The following is a 26462-nucleotide window of genomic DNA, read 5'->3' on the forward strand; positions in this document are numbered from 1 at the left end:
GAATTGAAACAGGTGGGGAAAACGGGGTCAAGCTAAGGGTTTGGTGGTGGTGGTGGTGGTGGTAGTGTTTTGTTTGGGGTTGGGAGAAATACAAATATGGCTGTGTGCTTATGGAGATGACTGAGTAGAGAGGGACAGATGAATGTTTTAGGAAGGATTAGAAGAATTCCGTAAGGAATTCTGTTGGGTTGGCAAATGGTCAATACCTAGTGCCAAGTGGAAGATGTGGTTCAGAGAAATTAGATATTTCATTCATGGTAACAAGCATGTTTAGGATACTAATAATGGGAGACATAGTGTTGAGATCCTGTGTAAAATCCCTTTTGATTGCTTCAGTTTTCTTCATGAAGAACCAACATTATCTCCTAAAATATCAAAAAATATTCAAAAGAAAATAAAGCCCAAGTATATGCCTCTACAAATATTTATTCAAAAAATAAAACAAAGCCAAACACAATATAAAAGTATGCAACGAATGTTTCATTTGAGGACTTGTTCTCAACGAACTGAACTGACCGAGGTTTTTAAATAGCCATGTAGTGCCTTTTGAACTAAGTCGTCTTCTCCTGGTAAATGTCTCTGTATCAAGCATGGGCATTCTTTCTTGCCCTAGTAACCTTCAGATTTATTCAAAATTAGGGGTATCTGTCCAGAAAATTTTTATTTGCCAATTCAATGTGCATGAATGTCTATAACATTTTTTAGATGGTAAAAGTGGGTGGAATAATTTCCATGCGAATTCTTCTACAGTGACCCTTTCTACAAATTTCAAGCAGAGGGCTATCCTCTGCTGTCTTGTGAGTATTGTCAGTTTGGCACTGGGAGGATATTGGCTGCAGTTCTTAAACAGATATTAATAGGAGTCCTGGTCAGCCTTAATTTATGATAAGGTCATAAACTTAAACAGAAATGGGAGGCATCTATATGATTAAACAGAGTGGACACTTTCAGCTACATTCTGTTTTGTCTCTGGGATAAAAAACAAATCACTTTCTGGAGGACTGAAACTATTTGCGTGTTTTGCTTGAGCCAACTTTGCAAAATACAATTCAGAGGGCTAGATATAAGATGAACTTGAAGTAAGAACCAGATGCCAGGTATAGTTTCACTTTAACTACCCCACAGTCCGTATGGGCCCGGAGCGAGAAGAGGGACACGACTACGAGCGGGTTGGTGATTTCACGCGGCATGGAAGGGCGAGGGGTTGAGTGTGGTTTTTGATCTTGGTAAGAGAACATCCTTACATGAAATGGATGTTTAAAAAGTACTTATTGGAGTTCATCATATTGGTGAACAAGGGAGTTTGAAAAAAAGAAGAACCATTGTCTAAAGCCCATAGAATTGTAGGGAAAATGGAATGAGATTGCCCAGGTAAAAATGCTCAATGCAGGGCATGGGCCATGGTAAGCCCCTAATAAACCATTACAGTAGGTACAAGGTGATGTGGTTCTGTAGGAAAGATATAAAATTGTCAAAAGGGATTATTCTTAGCTGTGTCTTCAGCAAAGGAAAAGGCGGGAGAAGGTTACTATAGCCCCATATTTCTTTATTGAGGGCCCAGTGGAAAATAAATTACCATTCAGCTCTTAGGTGCCAGGTACTATCATTACATATCTGTACATACATTTTATTAGCCCGTATGCTAGACCTGCATCATAAGCTGCATTAACCTGATTGTATGGATGAGGAATCAAGTTGGGGAGAAATGATTAAGTGCTACAATGGGAAAACTCTCTGCAAATTGTTAAGTAAATTAAAAGACTGACCCCATCTACTAAGTGGCCCATAAAAGAGCAAAATTCTCACCATGTGATTTGAGTTCTAGGCCCCGGGTCTTCTCTGTCCTATACAGCTTATTGAAGTGCTCACCTAAATCCAACTCATATTCAAATGCATGTTGCTGGCTTGGCCCGAATCCAGGAGTCAGCTTCGTCTGCTCCCCATCACAGGATGCAGTTCATGCTTCTGGACGTGTCTGTAGAAATGGCTCCTGCTTCGGTGTTAGCAAGCATTGAACGCAAAAGGACCATCTCACCTTCCGCCCCATGAGAGAAAAAGCTCTTCCCATCCCTGGAAGGTATAATATAGTTGATTTAGAACTTGGCTGCGTTTCAAACTAGTATTGTTCTGGTTGAAAAAGAGAATATTCTCGCTTTCTATAGGAATGCCAAAATGAAAAACAAAAACAACAAAAAAGTCCAACTTAATTAAAAAAATTTTCTGTTCAGACATAAGAAAATCCGGAAGACCAGTAACTTTCTTTTTTAAAATCATGCATATTATGTAAATTCAATAAATTCCTTCCATAATGAATACATTTAGTATTTTATATGTGAGTGTGTTCCAGAACAAAGAGAGATCAATACAGGCATTTTAAAGGAAAAGTTAATATGAAAATGTCAGATCTTCAGTTTCTTTACCATTTAAAATCTTTTTCTTAAGAGGTGAAAATGTTACCTCTTTCATTCAGCCTGTAGTTGTCCACCAGAAATAGAAATGATGCCAGAGAACCAAAACGCTTTTTAAAAATTTCTATAGCCTGCAGGAGGGGGATGGGGAGTTTCCGTTGAGAAGGGGTAGGAGAGCTGCCTGGGTTTCCATTGAGTTTATGAGAATAAGTGTGCAAATATATGAAGAATTTATGCTTTGCAAAAAAAAAAAAAAGTTTATCCATGTCCACAAAGACCAGCTTATAACAGGAGAAACATGTTCGTTGTAGCACAGTGTTTATGGCTAAAGGGTAGATGAAGACAGAAATTAGCTATGTGCTAAAAGGAATTGTGGTTTTCTTTTTCCCCAAAGAATTTTAAAAAATCTGCCTAGCCTGCCTCTTTCCTGATAACTGAGGTGCTCTTTCACCTGGAAACAGGCATTTGCACTAAGGATTCTCATGGGCCCAGAGACCCTAGGAAATCTTTTCCCCTCCCCATCTCAGGTCTTGCTAATACAGTGTTTACATTTTATCCTTTATGCTACAAGTGAAACTTGATTTCACGTGTTTGACAGTTTCTCACCGGCCAGTGGCCAGCTCAATGCTTCCTTTTGGCTGATTGAAAAAGGGCTGAAATCCCTCAAGAGAGGGCAAGACAGAAAGGGCAGGGCCCTGACCCGGCTTCCTCCAGCTTTGGTCCTCTTCATCTGAGGAGTCTATGACTCACCCCCAAGTTCCCCCACCCGCAAGCAGCTTCCATCAAACCCCAGATGAGTTGTGGAGTATTGTCTTCAGTGGTGCAACCGTGTTCTGAGATTACAGGGAATGCTGGTTTTATTAGAGTTCTTTCAACAAACTCATCTAATTGTTGCTGCCCCTTGGCGAGTGCTGAGTCACTCTCAGTGCCTATAGCCTTCTGCGAACACCTCATCCTTTCTTACTTTCGTTTTTTCTTCGCTCTTTTTAAAATCCTACTTGTGTTTAGTTTAGAACAAGTCCTCCCCTTATGCCCCAACAGACTTGTCTTTGGAAAAAGATTGAGAAGAGCCAGTAAACTTGGCTTCCTCACTTCTACTCCTCATGTGAGTATAATTTATATTTCTAACTAATATGCAAGTGTCTCTAAGGCAGCCTTTTTCCCCAGGTTTCTGGGGGAAGAACTGCCTTGTTTGATCTTTGCTATGCTGGCGCTCTTTTGGAATTAACCACAGAAAAAGTTGATGACACTTCCATGCTTCTTATAAAATTCTTCTATGGGGTCATTTTATGGTGTGTGCTTTCCCCCTTGAATGTTTTAAAGAGCTTGATTTCTTTCTCTTTGCAGAGCATTCTAGCAGCTGTGTCCTATTTGCTTTGCAAGGGCATTGGAAGAAATTGCTATTTTGGAAGCTCCTTAACATATGAGATAATTGTACAGAGCACTTTACAGTTTGCAGAGTGCTTGCCCATTATTTTACCCAGTCATTTCTCACAGAAGCCCAGGACGTATTATGTATGTTCTTCAGAAAGACAAGTAGAGGTACTGAAGGAATAACAGAAGCTTAGTAGGCAATTTCTCTCACCCCAGAAGTATTCAATAGATTAAAATCTCTTGCTTCAGATCCTTTAATACCTATGACCAGAAAGCCTCAGGACTTCTGATCCAAACAAGTAAGTTAATACACCTGCTGTGCATCTCAGGAATGTGTGGTCGAGCTACTCTTGGGTCTGTCTGAGGAAAGAGTTCTCTGAGTGACTGGGGACGTTGAGGACAATGCTGTTTAGCTGCTATTATTAGAAGTGATGTGGTAGATGGCTCATGGCTCTGGGATCAGACAGCCTAGGGTTGATCCCAAGCTCCATCCTTTATCAGCTATGTGACTTTGGGGGAGACACTTAACCTTTCTCAACCTCACCTTTCTTATCTGTAAAATGGGAATGTTAGTTGTCACTGCCTGGAACTTTTGTGAGGCTGAATGAACTGAGTTCCCATAAAGCTCTGAGCACAGTGTCTAGCACACAATAAACCCTTGGTAAATGTTACCTAGCACCATGCTGTAGTTCTAAAGGTGGCCACCTGGTCATTTTTCCTGAGGTTCGTTTAGGTTGATTTGTGTAATGAAATCACACATAGAGCCCATTCAAAACCAGGAGTGGTTGGTGGTCTTAAGAGGAGTTGGTGAGGTAGACAGAACTTATACTAGTATTCCTCTGCTCTTAAGAGCTCTGATAATTATAACTTCTCAGCCCCTGTGTCATTCTCTTTAAAACATAAAGTAGCAATGTTGTTTCTCCTGAGTGATGTGGGGTATCCACAAAGGGCCACATTCACTAGCATCCACAGTATGCCAAGGGCACAGTTTTGGAATAGCTGTGCACATAGAAGGCTAAAGATGACATTGGTCTTCTTGCAGTTCCATGGGAAGGGAAGACAAAGAGGAAATGGCAGGAGCTGCCTAGATGCAAATGTGCTCTTGCTGGAAGGCAGAAGACTCAGTCCCGCATCTACTTCTGCTTTGCTGGGTGAATCAGGTGGAACCTGTCGCTTCTCTGTACCTCAGGTTCCCCAACTGTAACTGGGAATAATACCCATAGGATGACCAATTTGCACCCCTTTTGCTGGGACTTTCCCGTGGCAAGTGCCATGTCCTGGGCACCTCCTCAGTCCCGGGAAATCTGGGCTGGTTGGTCACCCTAAATATCTGCCTCTCATCTTACTGTGTTCACCATAACGACAGTGAATATAAATGTGTTTTGACATTTCATGAACTGTAGAGTATAATCAACTCAGTTCTGAACACTGAAGGTCCCAAAATAGTGCTGTGGGTTATTGGAAGCAAAAACAGAGCGATACAGTATATCATTTCTTCAGTAAGAATATCACACTTTAATTCTTGGTGCATCATTTTATTAACTACTTAGAAACACATAATATGACTGGCAAATTCCATTAATGAGTATACCATGTTTTACATTATTCTTACATGTTCAATAAATACATGTAACTGGAAGTGCACACAGCATATTCACACAGAACAGTCAGAACAAGTACTTTCAGGGCATGAAAAAGATAATCTGCATTGGAAAGACCTCATTTGAAACATCTTTTACTCTTGAAAAGTTCTGTTTGCACTCAAGGTGTGTATATTTGAAAGGATGATCATTTATAAATAAATTGATTAGTGATTTGTCTTAGAAAACTTCAAAGGAAAACAAAATAATCTGGGGAGGATGACCTTGCTGACCATCGACCTAATGTCTGAAAAATAAGCACACATCAAAGGATAAAAGTCCATTGCTGGGAATTAACTTGAAGTAGCATCAGTGTTCAATAGATGTGCAGAAGTATTAACCAATGTGCACACTCAGGGATTAGAGCGGTGTCCAAAAAATAGTTCATTTTGTTTTCTTTCACATCATATAGAAATTGTACTCATGTGGCACTTCAAAATGTACAAGCATGCATTTGCTTGAAAATTAAAGAAGGTTTTTGATTGACTTTTACCTGTGTTTTATCTAGAGGCAGCCAGGCCGCCAACCAGAATTCAAGTCAATGTAAGATCTATAAATACCAAAGTGAGGCTTCTTGTAGACATGCATAACAAGATAAATAATACATAAATAGTTCGTATTAGTAAAAACATTAAAAACAAACACGTTCAGTCAAACTCAGTTGCTTACATTAACAGGAGTAATGTTTATTTTAAAATAAGTTTTTAAAATATAAGAGCCTGCTTCCTGCTTGATTTTTCAAAATGCATATAAACCTCTGTGAAAATGTTAAGGTACTTGAAGACCCTGAACAAGTCACATACTTTTTAATTATCTACCCCAGAGGACTGACTGCAGCCTTGGGTACACGGGGGATGCTCAGTAAAATCTTGTTAGCTTATATTGAATATTCTCTGTACTAATAATAATTCAAAATAACATAGTGAAACCAGAGTGCAAAGGGCATGGCCAACCATTTCACATTCAGCTTTTCCCCAAGGAATGAACTACTTTACCTCTCAGACAGAAGCAAAGAACTCATTCAAAAGCAAAGCTGAAGGCTGTTGCAGTTACTGTTGTTTATATTTCCCTGGACAGAAGAGTAATTATATTGGCTTCAAAGGCCTTTTCTTCTACCTTCCATCATGACGTGCTAATGCGGGAAGAGGCCTTCGTTCTATTCCTACTTCTTGCAAATAGAAACCCCGAGGAGGGAACAATTTGCCCAAGGTCGCAGAGTCAAACCTTATAGATATTTGTTAATCCTAATTTTCTTTTTCCAAATTTCTCCAAATTGAGTTGTAGGTAATTTTCTAGCCCTTTTCTAGTTTAGGAGACTCCCTCCTCTCTCTCTCATCCCTCCAGCCTCCTCCCATCCGCCCATCGTAATCCCACGATTTAAACAACTCTGCTTGACCCTCAGACAACACTCTTGAGCCTCCACTCCTAGGTCTCGAGCTCAAGGAATCCCCTGGATCACCCAAAGTGCCGAATCAATGTAAGGGCCATTGCTGTAGTTCTTGGGCCTGCAGCCGCTGAGGTGGTGCATGGCTCTTGGGCCTGTGCTGACTTCTCTTGGGATTTGGCAATGTGAGTCAAGGCTTTGCTTTATGGTTAATTTAGCTGATGATGGGAGCAAGCTGAAACTCTGAGACAGACATAAGCCGGAACAAACCGAGGTCATAACTGGAACAGAACCTCCAAGAAGACAGATTGCCTGTGGCTCTTAGAACACATCTCCTCTGACAGTCGTGATGCAGGCTGGAAGTAGAAAAATGACAGTCTCCTTTGAGGGGCGTATGAGGGCACAAGGATTTTTGAACACTCAGCCCCACAGAGAGGACATCTGCTTGGTATTTATTCAGGCCCCTTCCTTTTAAATCTTGATTACCCTTGGCTCAGCCAGGTGCTGAAATTTATGCACGAGCGACAGGTGATTCTTATGTAAGAATGGAATCTTGGGTGTGATAAATATGGTCTTGAGACAGCTCAGCTCAGTTGCTGCAGATGGCAGTGTCATGATGGCAGAGACAGAGAGTGGCATCCTGCCGGGCTGTGGGCTGTCTGTGAAATGGCTATTCAGTTCAAAACTGAGCCAATTCTGTGAGCCACAAGGTCATGACCCAGGGGCATAGCCCAACTGTAGGGTTGACATTCAATCTACCAACATTGTTTCCTACTCCCTTACACAACACTGCTGCTGGTCCACTCTTCCCTCACAGGTCCAGTAATAGTCAGGTTGTATCCTGTGTTCTTTGTGAATATCTTTATAATTTGGGGTCTCTGTCTTTCATGACTGGCTCCTTTTAGAGGTGGGTTCTATGCTTATAAAGAATTGCTTATACTGTAGAATCTGCATCAGATTGGTTGATCTGGCCAAGGAGACATCCCTACCCACTCTACCCCATCAGGGCCTGTAACGTTCAGGGCACATGTTCTTAGTCTTAGTTTTAAGGAGTCTGGAAATGACCCCAAAATGCACACATCAGAGAAATTGTGAACATATATGCCTCTTCCTAGGGAGAGCATCTAAAGCTTTGATTTGAGGTCTGATATCCAAAAAGTAGTTGGGGTCAACTATTGTAGATGAAGGAAATATTCTGAAGCATCCCTTTGTTCTCTCTCAACTGGACTTCCCACTTTGAAATTTAGATTGAATTTGATCAGAAGTTAGCAACATAGGGTAAGCTTTGGAGTCAGATAGAGGCATGATTCAGGCTCAGACCCTGGATCTACATTTTCTGACTGTGTGAGCTTAGACGTGTCACTGCCCTTTGCCTCACATCCTTATTTAGACAATGGATAGAATGAGAGGAATATCACCTATCTTGTTATGCTATTGTGGGAATCGGTGAGAATATATATAAATCTTGTCATGTATCTGGTGTTGGTTTACTGTTCAATAAATAGCTGGTAGGAGGAGTCAATGGAACTCACATGTCTAGAGCGTGTGGGGTGCTGCCCAAGGCCAGGTGTCTACCTTTTAGCCCTTTTAGGTTTTCTCCTACCCGTCTAATCACAGAGTCATTAGCTGCCCTTTCATATTTGTCATAAGCATCAACAAGTTTTTCCCCACCACCCTTGAGAAATGCCGCATTCCCATCCTTAAGCCCACCTCTTATGGGCTGAAGAGTGATACTGACCTTTAACCCTTGGAATACTGTTTTACAAGTCCTTTTTTTTAAAATAAAAAAAGTTATGTCTTAGTAACTTTAAAATTTCTTCAAAGGACATATCTAATATATTTTGACTGGGGATATTTTTTCTTACCTTTACTTGCAATGACCTGTTTCATTTCCAAGCGCATAGTACTAATAGATATTTGCGGAATGAGTGGAAAAGAAAACCCTAACAAATGAAAAATAAGGTTTGCATGAAAACTATTAGTTATTTCATGAGGCATTCTCTTATTCATTCTTATTCCCCATTCTTTTTCTTTAAAGTCTACCACAAACATGACTTACCTTGAAGGCTCTGGAAAAGGATGGCTTTATTTGAAGACACTTATTATCCCAGTATTATGGGCTTCTTTGCTTCTTGGGATTTGAGGTCCACAGAATCCAACCTCGGTCTCTCTTATTAGAATTAATATTTATGTAGCAAGTGTAAAATCATCCTAAGAGGTTTTTTTTTGAGATTGGCAAAAACAAATTTTGAAGAGAGAATGCACTAAGGGTAAAAAAAGCTATGCTTACAAAAATGTCAGGAAAGTTACATGTAACACACTGAGAGAAGACATGACAGCAGATTCACTGTATACCCATGAGATCTCTATCTCAGCTCTATCAATAAATACTATTTAAGGGAATGTAAAAAATTCCTGCCGTATATGCGTTCTTATTGGTCCAGTTCATTGCCTAATCCACTGGATGGATTTCTATTATATTTTTGTCATAATATCAAAAATATGACTTATATTATATATATATATTATGCTGATAAGGAAAATGCAATAGTCTTTCATGTAATGTCTTTATGCATGTGATAGTTCTGAAGCTCAGCTGACTGATGAGCCATTAAAAGAAAGTTCCATCTACATACATTTACTAGGACAGGTAGGAATTTTAGAGAATATGAGGGAGCCCTCGTGTATGAACTGCCGTTTAGTTTGTCAGCAGTTGGGTTTTGCAGTTAAACCCATTTAGAGAGAATGTACTTGAGCCCACAGCAGACTTGTGGATGTACGTCTTTTACTTTCTTACCTTTCATAAAAGAAATTCCAAGGAAAATAAGAATGCCGTTGGCCTACCTGATTTAGTAGGTCTGAGACTAAGTAGGGACATCAGCATGTTCTTCCAGAAGTCTCTAGAGCGTCTTGTCCCAGTGGGAAGACTCGCCTGAGAAGAAGTTATGGGAAAGATGGCTGAGAGGCTAGGATAGCTGCCTGCAGCAGCCAGCTTTTCAGGAGGCCCAACTGAACTGGGGCTTTAGCATCCGGAAGTGAGTGGTGACGCCGGAGAACTGTAGAGAAAGGAACGTCACAAGAGTAGAAAAGAATGAAACAATGAAACATTCCCCAAATGAGCACTGTCTTTCTCCTTTCCTTTATTGCTACTCAAAGCCTTGGATTCACCTTTGATTAGTCAGTTGTGTGTTTCCAACCAGCAGTTAAGCTGCTGTTTAATCCTTCTTGTTTCAGAAATATATAAGCCAACACATGGCATGGGTCCTTACCTTGTTATTCTATTAGGGAATGAGAAAAAACGAAGCAACATTTATTGGACACCTGCAAGTGCCAGGTGGTTTCACTTACTCTCCAACTCAACATGTTTGCGATGAGAAAAAGCGAGTATGGGAAAGCTGAGTAACTTATCCAAACACGCCACCTAAGAGGCGGGACTGGGTCGAAAGCCTTGACTGTCAGCTTCCTCATTTCCTCATGCAACTCCTCAGGATGCATCGGAAATCCTGAGAAATCGACATGCTTGGTGAGAAGAAGTCTTGTGTTTGAAGATTTATTTTCTTGCCTTCTTGCCTTCCTTTTTTATGCAGACCAACACAAAGAGACATTCACACATCCACGTATGTGAGCTTAAGGCCTTTCCCACCTTCCCTACTCACGTAACAGCAAAGGCTTCATTTCACAGACGTGGAGATCAAGGTCTTTGACTGCACTTCTGATACTGAGCTGGCCGACATGGCCAAGGGAGGTGAAAAAAATAGGAACCCATAAGGTGAAAAAATAGGAATGGATTTACAAGAGGCACAGCAAGAAATTGTGTGTGGCCAAATACTGGAGCACCTTGATTTTCTCCTTACCCATCTTGATGTTCAAGTTGTACTAGAGCTTGAACTTATTCTAAGTCAGTATCATAACTCATTTCTGGGTCCCTTTTTCAAGGAGCTTTATTTAGTGTTTGAGTGTCTGTGCTTCTATCTTGATAATTCCCCAAATGCCTTTCTTCCTTATTCTCGATCACTGCCACCCTTCCCCGCTGAACTTGAGTCCCTGGTATAAGTAATACATTGAATGCCAGATGCAAGTCAACAGATACCTTGTGGAAGTCAAGAGCAACAGGAGCCTCCCGATTCCCAGTTCTTGTTACTGAAAGAGTCCGTGTGTTGGTGCTAAGGCCAGGGAGGCCAGCCCACACTTGAGCTCAGGCATGGGAGTCTGTCAGATGAGTCACTCAAATGGGAATGCTGGGGTTTCTTGGCTGGATGTGTGTCAATATCACTGTGCATAAAAGATGTTTGTTTGCTCTATCAGCATCAGCTATCACACTGAACCATCAGTTTGAAGAGTGGCTGATGTCCTGGCTACATTTGTCCTCACACAAAGTTCCCTGCTGTAGGGGCAGATGAATTTTGTTGAATACTGTTTAGTCTCCTCTTTCTTTTCTTCACCCACCGTCTCCTTCATGCCTCCTCTGTACCTCTGCCAGAGAAAGTGTGCTGTCTTCTTCCCCACTGGTAGCACCAGCCCATATGTAATTACTTGTGTACAATCTGTCTTCCCCAGTAGAATGGACGTTCCATGCAGACCTGTTCCCCACTCATATAATTCATCTGCAGGTCACTGGTGCCAAACACAATGGCTGGCGCAAACCAAGCATTCAGTAAGTATTTTTTTTTTAATGAATGCAGGACAGGATGAACAAAAAGGCATATTTGTTTTGTTGTACATTTGGCTTTGCTGAAGCATTTGGATTTTTTCCTTTTGAGTATCATTCATTCATACTGCCTCTCTGCCTTGTTCAGTCAATATTTATTGAGTGTCTCTGATGTGTCAGGCGCCGGACTACATGCCCGGATGAGTGAGACATGTCCCTACTCCCTTGGAAGGTCAAGAGTGGCTGTGCCAATCCTGTCCATTCTGAGTCAGGCAGCCATTCTTGGTGAATCACCAGCCACTGTGGGTGGAGCCTTACAGTAGCTGTTTGTGGTATGATGCAGAGGAAGAAGACATTATCCCAATCTTGAGACTCTCACAGCTCATGGGGTAGTGAATTAATAAATGCATGAAATATATAGGGTAATACATGCCCAGCAATGGGAATTAGTGGGGTACTATGGCTAGGGTGTCTTGTAGAAGTAAAACAATGAGTTTTCCCTCCAATAGGAAATTTCCTAGTACATAATTTATATAACAAATTTTTCTTCTGTACTGTCTGCTCAAAACTATGCCAGGACTGGGCACATGGTAGTGAGGAAGAAAGGTGTGAAACTTGTAGCAAGGTGCAGACCAAGACACAGGTGTCTGACTCACACTTGAAAATGAGAATGAAAAGGAGCAAGCGGAAGTCAGAGGAATAGAGGAAGGGAATGGATGGGGAGGTGAGAAAGACAGAGACTAAATCTAAGGGCTCTTGGTCAGTCCACTGCTTCCAGGTCCAAAGAATTCCAGTGATGGTGGCTTTAAATTGAGGAATTTCAACTACCTCCCTTAGAATTTTTTTCCAGAAAGAGCTTGATACTGTTGAGGTGATAGAATGTGAGTTCAGTAGAAATCTGAGAATATGTAAATACTCCAGCAGTCTAGATTATTGGAGGCTAGCTTATATTTAATTCTGACCTAAGATTTCCAATGAATTTTCAGATTTAGTTGCTATGTATATGCTATCAACTTAAAAAAAATATTTTTAAGTCTGTTTCCACTTTTACAATGGCTAGAACCATTAGATCTGGTGTTCATTCAGTGAATGTTTATTTGGTATTATGGACCAGGCAGTATCCTTGGCTCTATGATTCATCAGTCCCGAACCATTGACCCTATGCTGGCATCAACAATCTTGGCTTTCCTTTTATAAGATATAGTGCAAGGTGCCCTTGAAATGGTCTTTAGATTCCATGTTTTGATGAAAGGACTCATCATGCATGTGTGTGTGGTTTGGTTTTAATCATTAAAGGGACTATAGGACATGGCTGAATAACAGAGAAAGTCTAAAGTTTAAACAATTTGAGAATTTCCAAATTCATGACCCTCTTGAATAATCCTAAATCACCACTCCATCAGGCTCCCATGAGGACAACAAGACAGGCTCAGAGGACAATTATCTGCTATGTAATCGTGGGAGGAAGAGTGTTTTCTTTTAAATATTGACCTAGTACTTAATATGCCTTGAGCACAAGGCTAAGCACTCTCTCATGTATCACCGCATTCAGTTCTCCCACTAATCTTGTAGAATAGATCTCATCAGTATTTCTATTTTATAGATAAGGAAATTGGGCCTCTGAATGATTAAAGAAGTCACCCAAGACAATACAACTAATAAATAAAGTAGAGAACACTTAAATACAGATTCACGGAATTTAATGACCTTGCCTTAGGTAGAAGTCTCTTTCAGAATATTCTTGTAAGACCGAGAGGTCTTGGTGACTCTAAGGAAGTCTTCTCTCTCTGAAGACTAAAGGAGAGGTAATTTGGTTTTGGATTTCGTCTTTTAGAAACCTTTGGGATTTACTGGAGGATGCTACTGCTCGCCATTTCTTGGCCTGCTCCACATAGAACATACTAGAGAGTTTGTCTGCAACTTAGCCATCTGTGCTCTTGGCTTTTGACTTTCATGAAAATGTCTGGACATCTTCTTATTCTACCATACCTAAGGCCAGAGAGAGGCATTCTGTTGGCCTTCTTCAATAATCTCTCCTAACATCACTTTTCGTAAACTCTTGCAAGGTCTTCATGCCACCTTCCCTTTTGTGTATGTGTGTGTATGTATGTATGTATTTTGTAATATTGTTTTTATAGTTATTGTGTTAATATCTCATAACACCAATGTATGAAAATATTAAAAATTATATATGCTAATGATTAAGAACCAGTGTTCAGAGAATGTCCTTCCTAGTTGGTTTCAGTAATAAAAGGATATAAGGAGCAAGAGCAAATAGCAAGTAGCTTCTGAATTTGAAGAGCATATCCAAATGAGACCCCAGAGACTCAAAGGCAGCTCACAGCCGGTTTGAATAGTCCACACCTCCTGTGGTTGATGTTTAGGTCAACCTAAAGGCAGGGAATTGGATTATTCAAGAGCACAGAATTTTATAACTAAAGGGAACATTTGAGATGCAACCCTAATTGTAGAGAAGGAACGAGGTTCTGGAAAGTTAGTGATTTACCCGAAGTCAGAACAGGATCTAAGACAGTTGTTCACAAACTTTCACCTACAGATAAAAAGGAAATTTGTTACAACACAGATTTCTGACTCACTGTCCCAGAGAATCTGATTCAGATCAGGGGAGGGGCCCAGGAATCTGTATGATTGATAAGTCTCCTGGGTGATTTGGCCGCTGGGGGTCCCGAGACCACACTTTAAGAAACTAATGTGGAATCTAGGCCTCCTGACGCGCAGTCCAGTTTCTTCCCAAAGGTCTCTGCTGCTGCCCCACGTGAAAAAACATTCCACACAATACTGAAGACTTTGTGATTCACATTACTGTGCTTATTTCCTGACTCAACAGTGAATTTCTGATTGCATCATTCATTGAATAGTTTTCTTTCTTTCAACCAATCAGCCCCTATGATGTGCCAGGCACTTTGTGAGGAGCTAGAGCTCCTCCCCCCCCGCCCCAAGAACCCACACCTAGCAAACGTGGTGGCTACCGTTTCTTAGCACTTTATTTATACATGCTTCGTAGAGTCTATCTCACCCACTTGTCTCATTCCTTACCTTTAGTTAGAACTGTTTCTTTTCCCTTCTTTATGTATGTGTGGTCTTTATAATGGCTACAGAGTATTCTGAGTATTAATATACCTCCTGTATTGAACCATTCCCATACTGATGACCATTCAATTGTTTATATTTTCTCCTATTACAAACAGTCCCATGATGGGTTCCGAAGTAAATATTGTTGTCCCCATTTTACAGATGAGGAGGTAGAGGAAAGTCCATGATTTTGGCCAAGGTTCTCACATTGGCCAAATAAGGATTCAAACAGATGCCTCTCCGTCTCAAAGACTACAAAGTTTCTTTCTATTCACTATTATGCCTTTAATAATTGTAATAGGATGAAGTAAGTGCTGGAAGACGGGGGTACTATAGGATCACCAAAAAAACTAGCTGCTTATAGAACCTCAGGGTTTCCTGGGAAGTGGTATTTGAGTAGAATCTAGGAGAGTTCTTGGCGGAAAGGGAGAACGTCATAGAAAGATGGGACGGTGTATCACAAACCACTCACTCACATTGACTGATCACCTATTAGAGGAAACCTGTATTACCCATATGTGGGGAGAGTCCAGTAGAAAGAAGAACTGGTATTTGCACACCAGGACCTTACATCATGATTTGTCTCTGTGTGTATGTGAAAAATACTACATAATAAGCTAGTGAATACAGTATAAATACGTATCTGCCTTGTTTAGCTGCTTCAGCAGAGCCCTGGAAATAAGTGGGCCATAGTGTCTGGTCTATACGGCATGGCAAAGAAATTGGTCCCTTTATTAGCTCAGTTTCTTCCTCCAAAATGAAGAAAGTACTGGGTGGCCCCTGGCTGCCTGACAGGGATGTTACAAGGCTTAGTTAACTTCTGTAAATGTTTTGAGCTCCTGTGCCGGGTGTGTTCTGTAAATAGGAGGAATTAATAGCAATCGTCAGAACTGAAACAAAACTGAATTGATTGGCAGTCATTGTCTGAGAAAGACACGCATACCCATAGATCATGAAGCTCACATGGGGTCTGTCACATTGACCCTTCTTTAAAAGGTAGCCTGAGTCTCATATAGGACATTGCGACAGCTCAGGCCCTCATGTCAAGTGGGAAAATTCAGGAGACTAGCTGGATTTTCTAACATTTAATTTCCCAGCTGATTACTGTGATTAAGAGCCCATCTGGCACAGTCTAGTTATGGGGTAGCTGTGTGCAGGGAAGGGGGACTCCAGTGAAGGCACGGATCTAACAGGAAAAAAAAAAGAAAAGGAGAAAGAAAATGCACACTGGAGCCAGTGCCATTTTGGGGGCCTCTGCTAAGATGTTTAAATAGGAATTTCATCCTATTAACATTGCGGAGGCCAGCAGGCCATGTGTTGTAAGAAAGGCAGTTATGGAGAGAGTGTTTCTCTTTCTCAGGGCTTTTACATTAGCTTAGTGAGGATTTGGTGGTACCTTTGTTTGTCATGGATCTAGAGGGGCTGGGAACACGCTAAGAAGAAAATCCAGCTCTGGGATTCAGCAGCCACGTACCAAGAGCTCCACCTGCAAACTCATGGAGATTAAGAAGTGACTGGGGAGACACACAGTTACACTCCTGCACAGGGATGGTGGTGATAATTTAGCTGGTGGGGCAACGGGAGGGGTGGGGTTGCCTAGAGCTTGTGCTCCCCTTACCCTCATCCCTCCAAAGAAAGCTCTGAGCAGGGGGAGGAAGCCATATGTTAGCTCTCACATCCCCATGGCCCCTTCTGTATAGCTGCAACGCCAAATCAATTCACAGGCAAGTTGATCTCCTAAGTACTAATAGGACTTACAGATGTGCAGAAACCAAGGTTTTGATGCTCAACTGAACTCATGGATGGAATTTCTTGTAATTTTCTGTTCCCCGGGGGAGCCTGTGTAAACCTGTGCCAGACAGATTTTTTTTATTATTCTATTTCTCAGCTCCAACCAGGCTTTCCCATTGAAGGTCAAACCTCTAAGTCTCCTTGAACATTCTTGCCTCAGAGATGGAGGCTCCTGACTCCTGTGGTCACCTCCTCTGCCGGCGGCTTCAGGTCTGCAAGGAAAACTCATCAGCGACTTGAGCTTAATCCCTCGCTGTGTGTGCACAGGTCACTGAAAAACATCTGGCAGCCCTGACCCTCTGTGTCCATTTGCCAAATGTATTGAAGCAGGGAGGAACTGGAGAACCTATCTGCAGTCCTCCGTGGTGGTGCAGGGGTGGACTAGGTGATGGGCAGACTTCAGGAGGACCTGTGAACCCAATCCAGTCAAAAATGGATTGATGACCTCCCCTCCACAGCTGGAGGATCTCCTCCTTTACAGGCTGTTAGGCTGCCTTTCTTTGGGTTGAGGCTGGGAAACCGTCTTCTTCCTCATCTCAGAAATGTGAATAAACTTGGCTTCTCCACAGGTTGGAATCAGTACCTAATTGCCCTTTGGGAGATTCCCACCCTGTCTCCCAGGAAGGTGAGTTTCACAGCCTGACATGTGGAGTTCAGCGCAGAGAAAGCTGGATGAACAGGAGTGAGAACGTCTCTGAGGTGGTCCCCTTAGGCTTTTGTTTCTGCAAAAGGGACTTGACTTTAATTACTTGGACCTGAGGCTCAAGCTTTACCTTCTTGTAGGGGCAGACGGCCACCGGGGAAATAGGAGAGATGTGAACCAAAGTGAGATCTCGTTCACAACGACGCAGCCTCCTCAGGACCCAGGATTGCTGATAAACTCTGTCTGTGTCTGAGTGCCCTGAATAAAGGGCAAGTCTATTGATTTTGGGTCCCGTTCAGACGAACCTCTAGCTGTCCAACCTCTCTGAGCAGCTGGACGCTTGGCAAAGTCCATGAGGGGAGGTGAAATCCTGCCTCTCTCATCAGTGTCTTCTCCTTGACCCTGCACCAGGAACCTTCCAACGTTCCCAGGAGACACAGTAATGCCACTCTTTACTGTAAAATGTGTTGTCTCACATGGATTCTAAGGAGAACTAGGTTAGAATGAATGGATTTGGCATCCCTGGCTGCACAGAAGTTGCTCATTTTCATGATTTCTCTTGCCTTCAACAAAAACTTAGCTATGGTAGGTTTGTCTTCCTCGGTGCTGAAGGAAAGGGTAGCAATCATTTTTCTACTGTTTTCTGCCTTGCTGCAGTAACCTAGAGTAACTTAGAGTGCACTCTAGAGACTGTGAGAATAGGTACTATGGCCTATTCATGCAAGATACAAATCAACATCAGCTCCTCCTTTATTCAAGCTAGAATGTCCAGAAATGATACAATAACAATAACACTTCCCAGAAACTCAAATATCTATCACCCAGAGGCTACAGAACAGTTCTTCCCCATTCTCATGAGGAAGACCAAGAAATGCTGACGCAAGAGCAGTTTGGGGTCAGTCGAGAATGGCAAATATTAGGATTTGTTTCATCATCAACCTCCTTCTCCCATGGCAGTGCTAAGTTACTAAATGCTTGCAAAACTCCTTCCTGCTGAGATCAGACAGGACTTCAGAGTCCTTCTCGGTCTGTCCTCCAGACAGCCCCTGCCAGTTTGTCAGAGTTAGTAGAGGGGGCTTAATTCTTAGAACTACAAATTTTCAAAGGTGGCACCTTGAGTTCTTCATGGCATAATTTAAATGTCTTAAGAAGGGATTTGGGGTTATAGCTGTGGCTTTTGCCTGCCTTTTCTGTTTACAAATCATTTTGATGGGACTGCAAGACTCAGCTCTCCACTTACTCCACCCGTTCTTGTCTACCGCCCAAAAATATCACACCAAAAAAAAAAAATAGGAAATATGATCCTGCTTTTATGAGCCACCCATGAGGTGATGTCTGGTCCATATTAAATGTCAGAAATAAATTATTTATGTGAGTCAAAAATACAGAGATGTGATGATATTATGGATATTAACCTTACCCAAGAATAGCAGCTTAACCACTTTGAATGCCCCCTAAGGGACCCTAGTCCTTTTTCAATTATACTTTAATATATGGAAAATGTGTAAACATTTTACACAGGACACTTTGATGTCTTCTCTTTAAATCTTGAATTGATCCTCTCCTTAGTTTGTCCCATGTGTGAAAACCAATAAAAACTCAGCAAGCACTAACAATTTTTTCAGGTAAAATGCATAGATGGACTTCAGTCCAGGTCTAGGTAGACTAAAAGCAGTTTGCAGAATCAGGAGCCTGTGACCTGTTATTTGTCCTTCATGATCAGAATTATAGACCTGCACGTTGGATTGGCTTGACTAGAGCGCACTGCCGAGACCTTTCTTTCAACCTTAATTGACCTCTGACGTCAGTCTTCGAAATGAGCATTTGCTTGTCTGTTCTTTGGGATTACCCAAAATGGCTGCTCCTGGAATACATGTAGCCAGTGTTGCCTATTTCTTGGGATTATAGGAGATACCAAATGACTGGCTGAATAAGCGAGGCAGAATGAGAGAAGGGACCCCGAAATTCTTTCAGCTTGAACCCTCTTATCATTTCAGGGAGGAGAAAGGAATCTTAATTCTCATACCGCCATTGCAATAATACACGAGCTTTGGAAAGACACTTACCTTTCCTCTATGTCAGCTCTCCGTCTCAATGTGGAGCAATAATATCAACTGGACTGAGGAGACAATTACTGAATGATGTGTAAAGCATTTTGCAACCTGAAGCATTAGTTCATAAAAGATGAAGATGCAAAACATTCTGTTCCTTACCCTGTGTATGGGACAGAAGACTGAATTTCAGGGTGCAGTAAGGGAAGGTCAATTTACAAAATGTGAAAAAGATGTGGTCTTTGAGCTCCAGGTTAGAGACGAGAGATCTGGACATATATATATATATATATTCTCTCATACACACACAAAAATATATGTACCTATACCCATGTTGTAAACAGAAACTGTATTACTTTATACTTTGAGATGTGTCTAGGCAGCAATTCAGTTTGCCAGCCACTGTTAATATGGCTGTTTTTCTTCCTGCATGTTCCATGTGAAAATCCATATTTTTTATCTGAAAGTTATCTGGGTTGACTTTTTATGCGTCGGATGCAGTCTTTCTTCCAGGCTGGCCGAGCCACGTTGACATTTATTTACTGGTATCTTTCTTGTTTTCCACAAAGGATTGGCAGGGTTGGAGGGAGGACAGGTGGTGCTGTAATGAAAGGTATCTCATATGTTTTCTGGCTTTTGGGGAATTTAAGAAAGCAGTGGGCCAGCTTATAAAGGAAAGCATTTTGGGGACAGTCTAGAGGGGAAAAAATCCTCCATTGCACTGGCTGCTGCACCGAGATCCTGTAAATTAGTTCTTCCTCTCCTAGAGGATAAAGGGTGATGTAGTGTCCTAGCAAATATGTCTTTACATTAGGGTGGGACAGTCCTTCCACTCCCAGCAGGCGGGACAAATAAGCCAACAGGCGACTGGGCAGGATTTCCTGGGGTTCTGGCCACTGCGGCTTCCTGGACAAATGAGAAAATGCAGATGTCATTCTCCTGCGCCCAGGCCAAGCAGGTCACAGGGTAATTGCCCAGCTGCCTGCTGGGATAGGCCCACCCTGCTCTTCTCCCTCCAGGTTCATTTTTCATTTTGATTGAGTCATGATGGCTTAGTGCCACAAAACATCTGAGGATATGCCTTGTAGGGAAAAGGTCATAACGATCTCCAACGGCCTCCCCATCCCTAAAATCCAGGACTCAGTTTCATGGTCTCTTTTGTAAAAGATGGGCAAGCAGGGCTGGTTGCAGGGTTAAATCTTCCTCTGTGAATGTCAGGAGCCAAACCCCCATCGTGCTAGCTGGGGAGCTGCCTGGCTGCCTTGCTGCAACTGAGGTGGCACAGCTTGCTTCAGCTTTGAAGTGTGAAAACCGAATAAAGGTTGGGAAAGGGAAGAGACGGAGGCTGCACTGCCTTCTTGGAGCACGAAGAGACACACCCAGCCCTTTGCACTGAATGCAGAATCTTTTCCCATCCCCTTACTAGTCCCCTGTCCTCACAGCCACCCCAGAGAATTGTGACTTGAGCAGAAGCCGGCTTGGCTGCTTGACCCATCCCTGGAGCTTTTCTATGGAGACTGGTGGGCAGGTGCTATGAACTTCTCTGTTTGGGGAAGAGACCAAGCAGATGCTCACCCTCCAACTATATGTGTGTCTTGCTAATCTGCCCATGACAGCAAGGTGGGGACACACACACACACACACACACACACACACACACACACACACAGACACACACACACACACACACACACGCTTGCATACCCAGACCTGCCTCTGATTTGCCCTGGCACCCTGAGCAATTGACTCTATTTACTGTCTACCCACTCTATGTCCCAGGGAACATTTTAGAAATTCTAATACAGGAGGCTGAGAAAGGAAAATATTGGCTTCTACAGTACAAACATCTCTGTCCTGAAAGAAAATGTTAATTTTCCCCTAAATCAAATGTTGACCGATATCACTGCTCCCGAAGATGGATCAGGGTGGGAGAAGTTCTGTGCTCCAGGGTATGGATATTGGGGCTGGAGTCTCTCCTCCGAAATGCTAGCTGGTTTGGAATCTAAACAGGTTTGGCCTGGAGGTTTTATCAATTGTTCCAGTTTGTTTTCCAAAAGCTGCTCGCTCTGGGATCCTCTTTTGATCAAAGGAGCAGGGGAACAGGGCGCCCCTCTGTGGAATGTACTGTTTTTTTGCCTGATGCCTATATCAACATCTATAATGATTCAGGCACTGCTTACCTCTGCCAAGGGTGCAGGGTTTTAACTGGAGAGGTGGGAGGGGGGAAAAAGGCTGGGGGTGTGGAGGAAAGATGGCATCTACAGACAGAGGGGACTTTCCAGTGCTAGGCAGTTCACCTGCCCCTTTCCCCGCTGCTCCCAGAAGAAGCCATCTGAGTATTCTTTGTTCAACACCTATGTTTTAAAAATTCCGAAGTAAGTTCCCCCACTCTGTCCCTCTAACAAGTCACACATACACACACACACACACACACACACACACACACACACACACACACACACACACCATTTTAACCTGTTAAGTCTGAAAGAGGATCATATATACACAGCCCTTGTGCTTTGCCAGTCTGCAGGGTGGAGGCCAAGATTAATGCAGAAGGTTGGTGCAATGCTGCTGCAGAGCAGCGTGATCAGAATACAAGATGGAGCGCAGGGGGAAAGGCCAAGAAATATGTCTTGTGCTTGGAGTTCACACAAGTCTCCTTAGCTACTTGTCTGAATTTATTTTTCCCTTAATGCGTGTGGGTTTCTTCCAAACCCAGACTGAAACGGGAGTTGAGTTTCTAACGGTGCCCATTTCTCATCTAAGAGGGCGATGCCATTTCAGTTGGTTAGAGAGCCTTACTCTCCCTTAACCAGCATCTTCTCGCCCTGACTCCTCCCCCATGTAGGTCGCTCTGATGCTCTGCATTGTGACTTTGTGCACAGCTGGTAGCCTTCCAGAAATCCACGTGTCCCTGGGGGAATGGTAGAGCCCATTTCTGATGGCCACAGATGGGCAGGTTGCTGCTGCAGCCACGCTGCTTCCCACGCCTGCTCCTGTGTGTGGCATATGTGCCAATGTGCCTGTTTATATGTCTGTGTGTTGTAAAATAGGAGGGAAACAGCACAGCTCCTTTCCTCTCGACTATCTCTTTTCCTTTTTGGTCTTACTCCTCTCCATTTCTATCTCACATGGCTCCCCATCCCCCGACAGACAGACAGACAGACAGACAGAAACACACACACACACACGCCCTATAACTCTAATTGAATATAAAGCTATTAGAAAAAAAAACTCGCCTTTTAGGAATCTTGTATGTTGGATCGTATGTGACTGGGCTTGCTTCAGGGGGAGACAACCATAAATACTGCAGAGGTTTTACCTAAAATGGCTTTACCTTGAAATAACTCAAGGGGAGTAGGGTTGCTGCTTTACTGGAGCTGATGTTGAGTATAAATCTTGATATTTCTCCTCGTCACCCCCTCCCCTTTTAGAGTCAGGGGAAACAGGAAAAAGAAACGTAGCCAAGAAATGTTAAGGTTTGATTTTGGCTCTTTGACAAACAGATGTTGCTTGTCGTGTTGTTAAGCAGGCACCAGATTGAACCAAGCAGCAGCGTGTGTGCGCACATGCACGCGTGCGTGTCTGTGTGTTTGCTTGTGTATGTGTGTACATGCGTGAGGGAGATGGAGGTGCTTGGGGGAGAAAGTGTTGGAGGTGGGTAGAGGTCTGGAGGGCACAAACTGATCTTAGGAAAAGTTGAGAGCAGGAAGTAGGTAATACAGATCATTGCCTTTTCGCTTTCCAAACTTCAGTTTGGCGGCAACTATATAAAATCGTATTCTAGTTGTATTCAAATTGTATTTGGTTGTTTGCTGTTGTTCTAAAGGAAAAGGGAAATAGGGGCCTCAGTAGGCATGGAGACCAGGTGAGAGAAGCTGACACGCAGGGGGAGGATCCGTAGGCTGCCCTGATGCCCCCTCCGTGAATCTCTGCCCTGGAGTAAGGCACACCTTCTGTGTTCAGCTGAACTCTGTTTCTTCTGTTTGATGCTTGTTTCTTTTTATAAGTATCATTGCGAAGGTTCCAAGCTTTTTGGTACTTTTCCCAGAACAAGAATCCCATTGTTACGCATCAAGGTTCTAAGGAGGTACCAAGTCTTTACACATTGCATTTCTCTTTTCTTGTGGGATCCAAATGATTTGATTCTCCAAATTTCCCAAGCCAACAGTGTCCCTTCACTTAATCTGTAGCTTTCTAATCTAATTATGGCACGGCATACTTTCTCAGGAGCAAAACAGCTTTGTATAAAGTGTTAAAGTTGGCTGCCATGTAGGCAGTCTTGTACAGCATATTTAGATCTCATTGCTATCAAAGAAATGACATCTACTTTTTAAAAATATGTATCTCGTGTGTTCAGATCAGCATCAAGGTCTTCTACATTTTTTTAAAATTTGTAATTCTTTTAAAAACCTTCCTGGCTTTATTAACCATGGAGCTAGAAAGGAAGCTGGAGGCTGGCATCATTATTTGCATGTTAAAAAGGAAGAAAAATTGTCTCCCTAAGCAAACTTTGTGCTTTCAAAAGTGAAAGTCTCCTTAGCCAGCTGCACACTAAACAACTTGTTACTGGCAGCCTCATTCTCTTTTGTTACAGCGGGTGTGTCTAAAGCAAATTTGCCTCCAATTTCCCACTCTTAACTAGTTGATCTCTATGATACTTCTGTTATAAGTGAACATTTAGGGGGTTTAAGAATTTTTGTTTAAATAACCAAAAGCAACCCCCCCCTCCTCAAGTCGTCTGAGGACATCTTCAGCTCTATCTTATCCTAGCGTGCCATTTGTCATGTCTTTGTTCTTCTGTCGAACTGGCCATACTTTCCTTTTTCCTTTTCCATAGAATGTATTTTTTTTAACATGGGGCCATGTGGTAGGAAGATTATAAATATCAATTTCTAATTTTCCCTTTGCCTGAAAGGAACATGAAAACCGTGGCATTCGTTTGCCAGTCTCCTCCCTCCCCGACTCCCTCTGGTCAGTTTTTCCTGGGTAGAGAAGGAGGAATTCTACCTAAGCTAGCTGGTGTTCGTTCTGGAAGCCTCTGTGCTGCGTGCTTGAGAGACGCCCCACGCTGGGGTCTGGCATCCTGGTGGCGGTGCTGCAGGTGGATAAAGTCAGTGTGATGCCTGAGACCCATGAATTAATCTTGGAGCAGCAATTGCTGGATGTGCTGCTTTTTTTGAGGTGATTGGATTTTTCTACAAAAAGCAGGGCTGCAGAGGGTGAGAGAAAAGACATCAGGACAACTGAAAAGCCATGGGGAGACCAAAGCTGAGCTGCCCCCCTCACTTCGTGATGCCAGTGAATGCCAATGGGTAGATTTAAGTCTCCTTCCTGCCTCTTTCTCTCTCTCTTATATCCTTTCTCTCCCTCTCCCTCTCTCGGCTCCATTCTCTTTTCTTCCTTTTCTCTTTCTGCCTCTGTTTCTCTTCTCTTTTCTTTCTTTTCCTGTTTCTCTGCCTCTCTTCTTCCCTGTGCGTCTCCTTCCTTTCCCTCCCTCTCTCTTTCTTTGTTTCTTTCTTCTCTTTCTCAAAAAGTTGCTCAGTTGAATTGCTCTCTCCCTTCAGGACAAAAGAGGTCTGCTGGGATTCCGTACAAGAGGTACATCTTTAAAAACGAAGGAGGGTGGAGGGCAGGAAATCTTTCTGTTTGTGTCGTTCTGCTGACATCACCATGGATTTGGTGTTCAAGTTCACAGCCAGGCAAAACTCAAATACATTTTCCCTTTTGCAAGCAGCTGCACAGTGAGTTTGTCTTCCATTAGTAAAGGAACAATGAAGGAAAAGCAAATCCTGCCTCTAAAACATGGCCAATGAAAGAACGGTGGAACGGAAGCCAAGAATCCTGCTGTGGTGGAAGGGGATAGACTTGTGAATCCACCACAATCAGATGTTTTACTTCTTTTTTAACAGCCCCATCCGCAGAGAGAAATTATGACTCCCGCACCATTTCAGAATCAAAAAGTTAAAACGAAGTCTCAGTGACGCTACACCATGCCAGGTAATGATTGCCCAACTTGATTATACCTTAACCATCCTTAATTATTGATAGCCTATCTCTTAATCGTGTTTAGCAAATGAGCGGTTTGGTATGAAACACTGGAATTTGGGAGTGTTCCGAGACTCCACATTCCTATTTGGTCAGTTTTCTGGTAAAATCATTTTTAAGGTCTGTCGGTAGCCAGGGAGATTCCAGGAAAAATGTGAAAGGGACTTGTTTGCAGAACCTTTATGTCATGTGTAATTCTGAAAATGAAGTTAATTTAATGCTGCCCAGGGATTTTCTGGAATGACTTCTATTTCAGTTTTTAACAATCTTTTTTTCTCTCGTTCTGGCATTAATTCTAATTTAGCTTTACAAAAGAATTGGGTGACAGAAAGAAACCAACCAAAAAACAAACGAAGAATCTTGATCCATTTAAAATAATTTTATTTTCCAGACGCGGGCGGATGGTTTGACGATATTGGTCTAGCAAGATGGAAACGGGTTTAAAAAATAAGATTCGTAAGACGTTACTTGTTCCAGGTAATGGTATTTTCCTATAATTTCCCCAAACTTTCCATTTCCTCAAGTATTTCCAATTTTTAGGGTATGCTTGAATGATTTAATTAGGAAGAATAACTGCATTTTTAAAAATAGCAACCAGATTTGTAATATATTATAGCCAGTGAGTACAGCAATCGTAGTGTGCAATTCTATGGGACTCAGAAACAAGTTTGAAAGTTATTACTTAATAGTGCTGATTTCTGACAGTGATGTAAGCAGAACTTGTTTGAAACCATCAGACAGTGTTCTTAAACTCTGTGACTATTTTGGGTAATTGAAGTAAAAAAATGTAATTATTATAGGATTGCCTCTAAAAAGCCTAGCATGTGCTCTGAATTCCTGGAAGAATTGCATAATAACAATATTGATGTTTTAACTAGTCCTAGATTGGTGATACCATATGGCATTTTATGGAACTATCCCTATCCCTGCCTAGTGACTAAGGTTTGAGCCCAGTTATGACATGCGGAGTTTTTTTTAATGTTACTGGAGGACTTTGTGCCACTTCAAACTGTTTAATTACATAAATGATATATGTGCTTAATACATTCCCTTACCCTGCTTTTGTCATTGTTTATAGGCATTAGCCTACATTTTCCAACTTAATTATTAGTGTTACTATCTAAGAGAGCCCCATAGAATCTTGCTTAATGAAGCAAGCGACACTTTCCTCAGAAAAGAACCCTTATTTTCCTCCTCAACCCAAAGGAGGTTCTTGAAGGTGGTAATCAATTAATATTTGGGGGAGAATAACTACTACCAAACAAAGCATTCTTCTACTAGGTCAGTATCTGACTTTCTATTTTTTCTGCAGCCTAGGCAACTTCTGCTTTCTCTCGTATTTTCTAAAATGAAAACTGTGAGTGTTTGGAAGCTAACAC

General features: G+C 42.2%; 1 protein-coding gene across 1 annotated transcript in view; it reads left to right on the forward strand.

The window, feature by feature from the left end:
* Positions 1-1130: 1130 nt before the first annotated feature.
* The window catches only part of BLID (BH3-like motif containing, cell death inducer), an 84933-nt gene continuing 59601 nt past the window's right edge, over positions 1131-26462 (forward strand). Inside the window, 1 exon segment of the mRNA XM_073240029.1 lies at positions 1131-1169. Coding sequence (XP_073096130.1) covers positions 1131-1169 — 39 coding nt within the window.

The sequence above is a fragment of the Manis javanica genome, chromosome 6 (assembly GCF_040802235.1).
Source record: "Manis javanica isolate MJ-LG chromosome 6, MJ_LKY, whole genome shotgun sequence".
Taxonomy (NCBI): domain Eukaryota; kingdom Metazoa; phylum Chordata; class Mammalia; order Pholidota; family Manidae; genus Manis; species Manis javanica.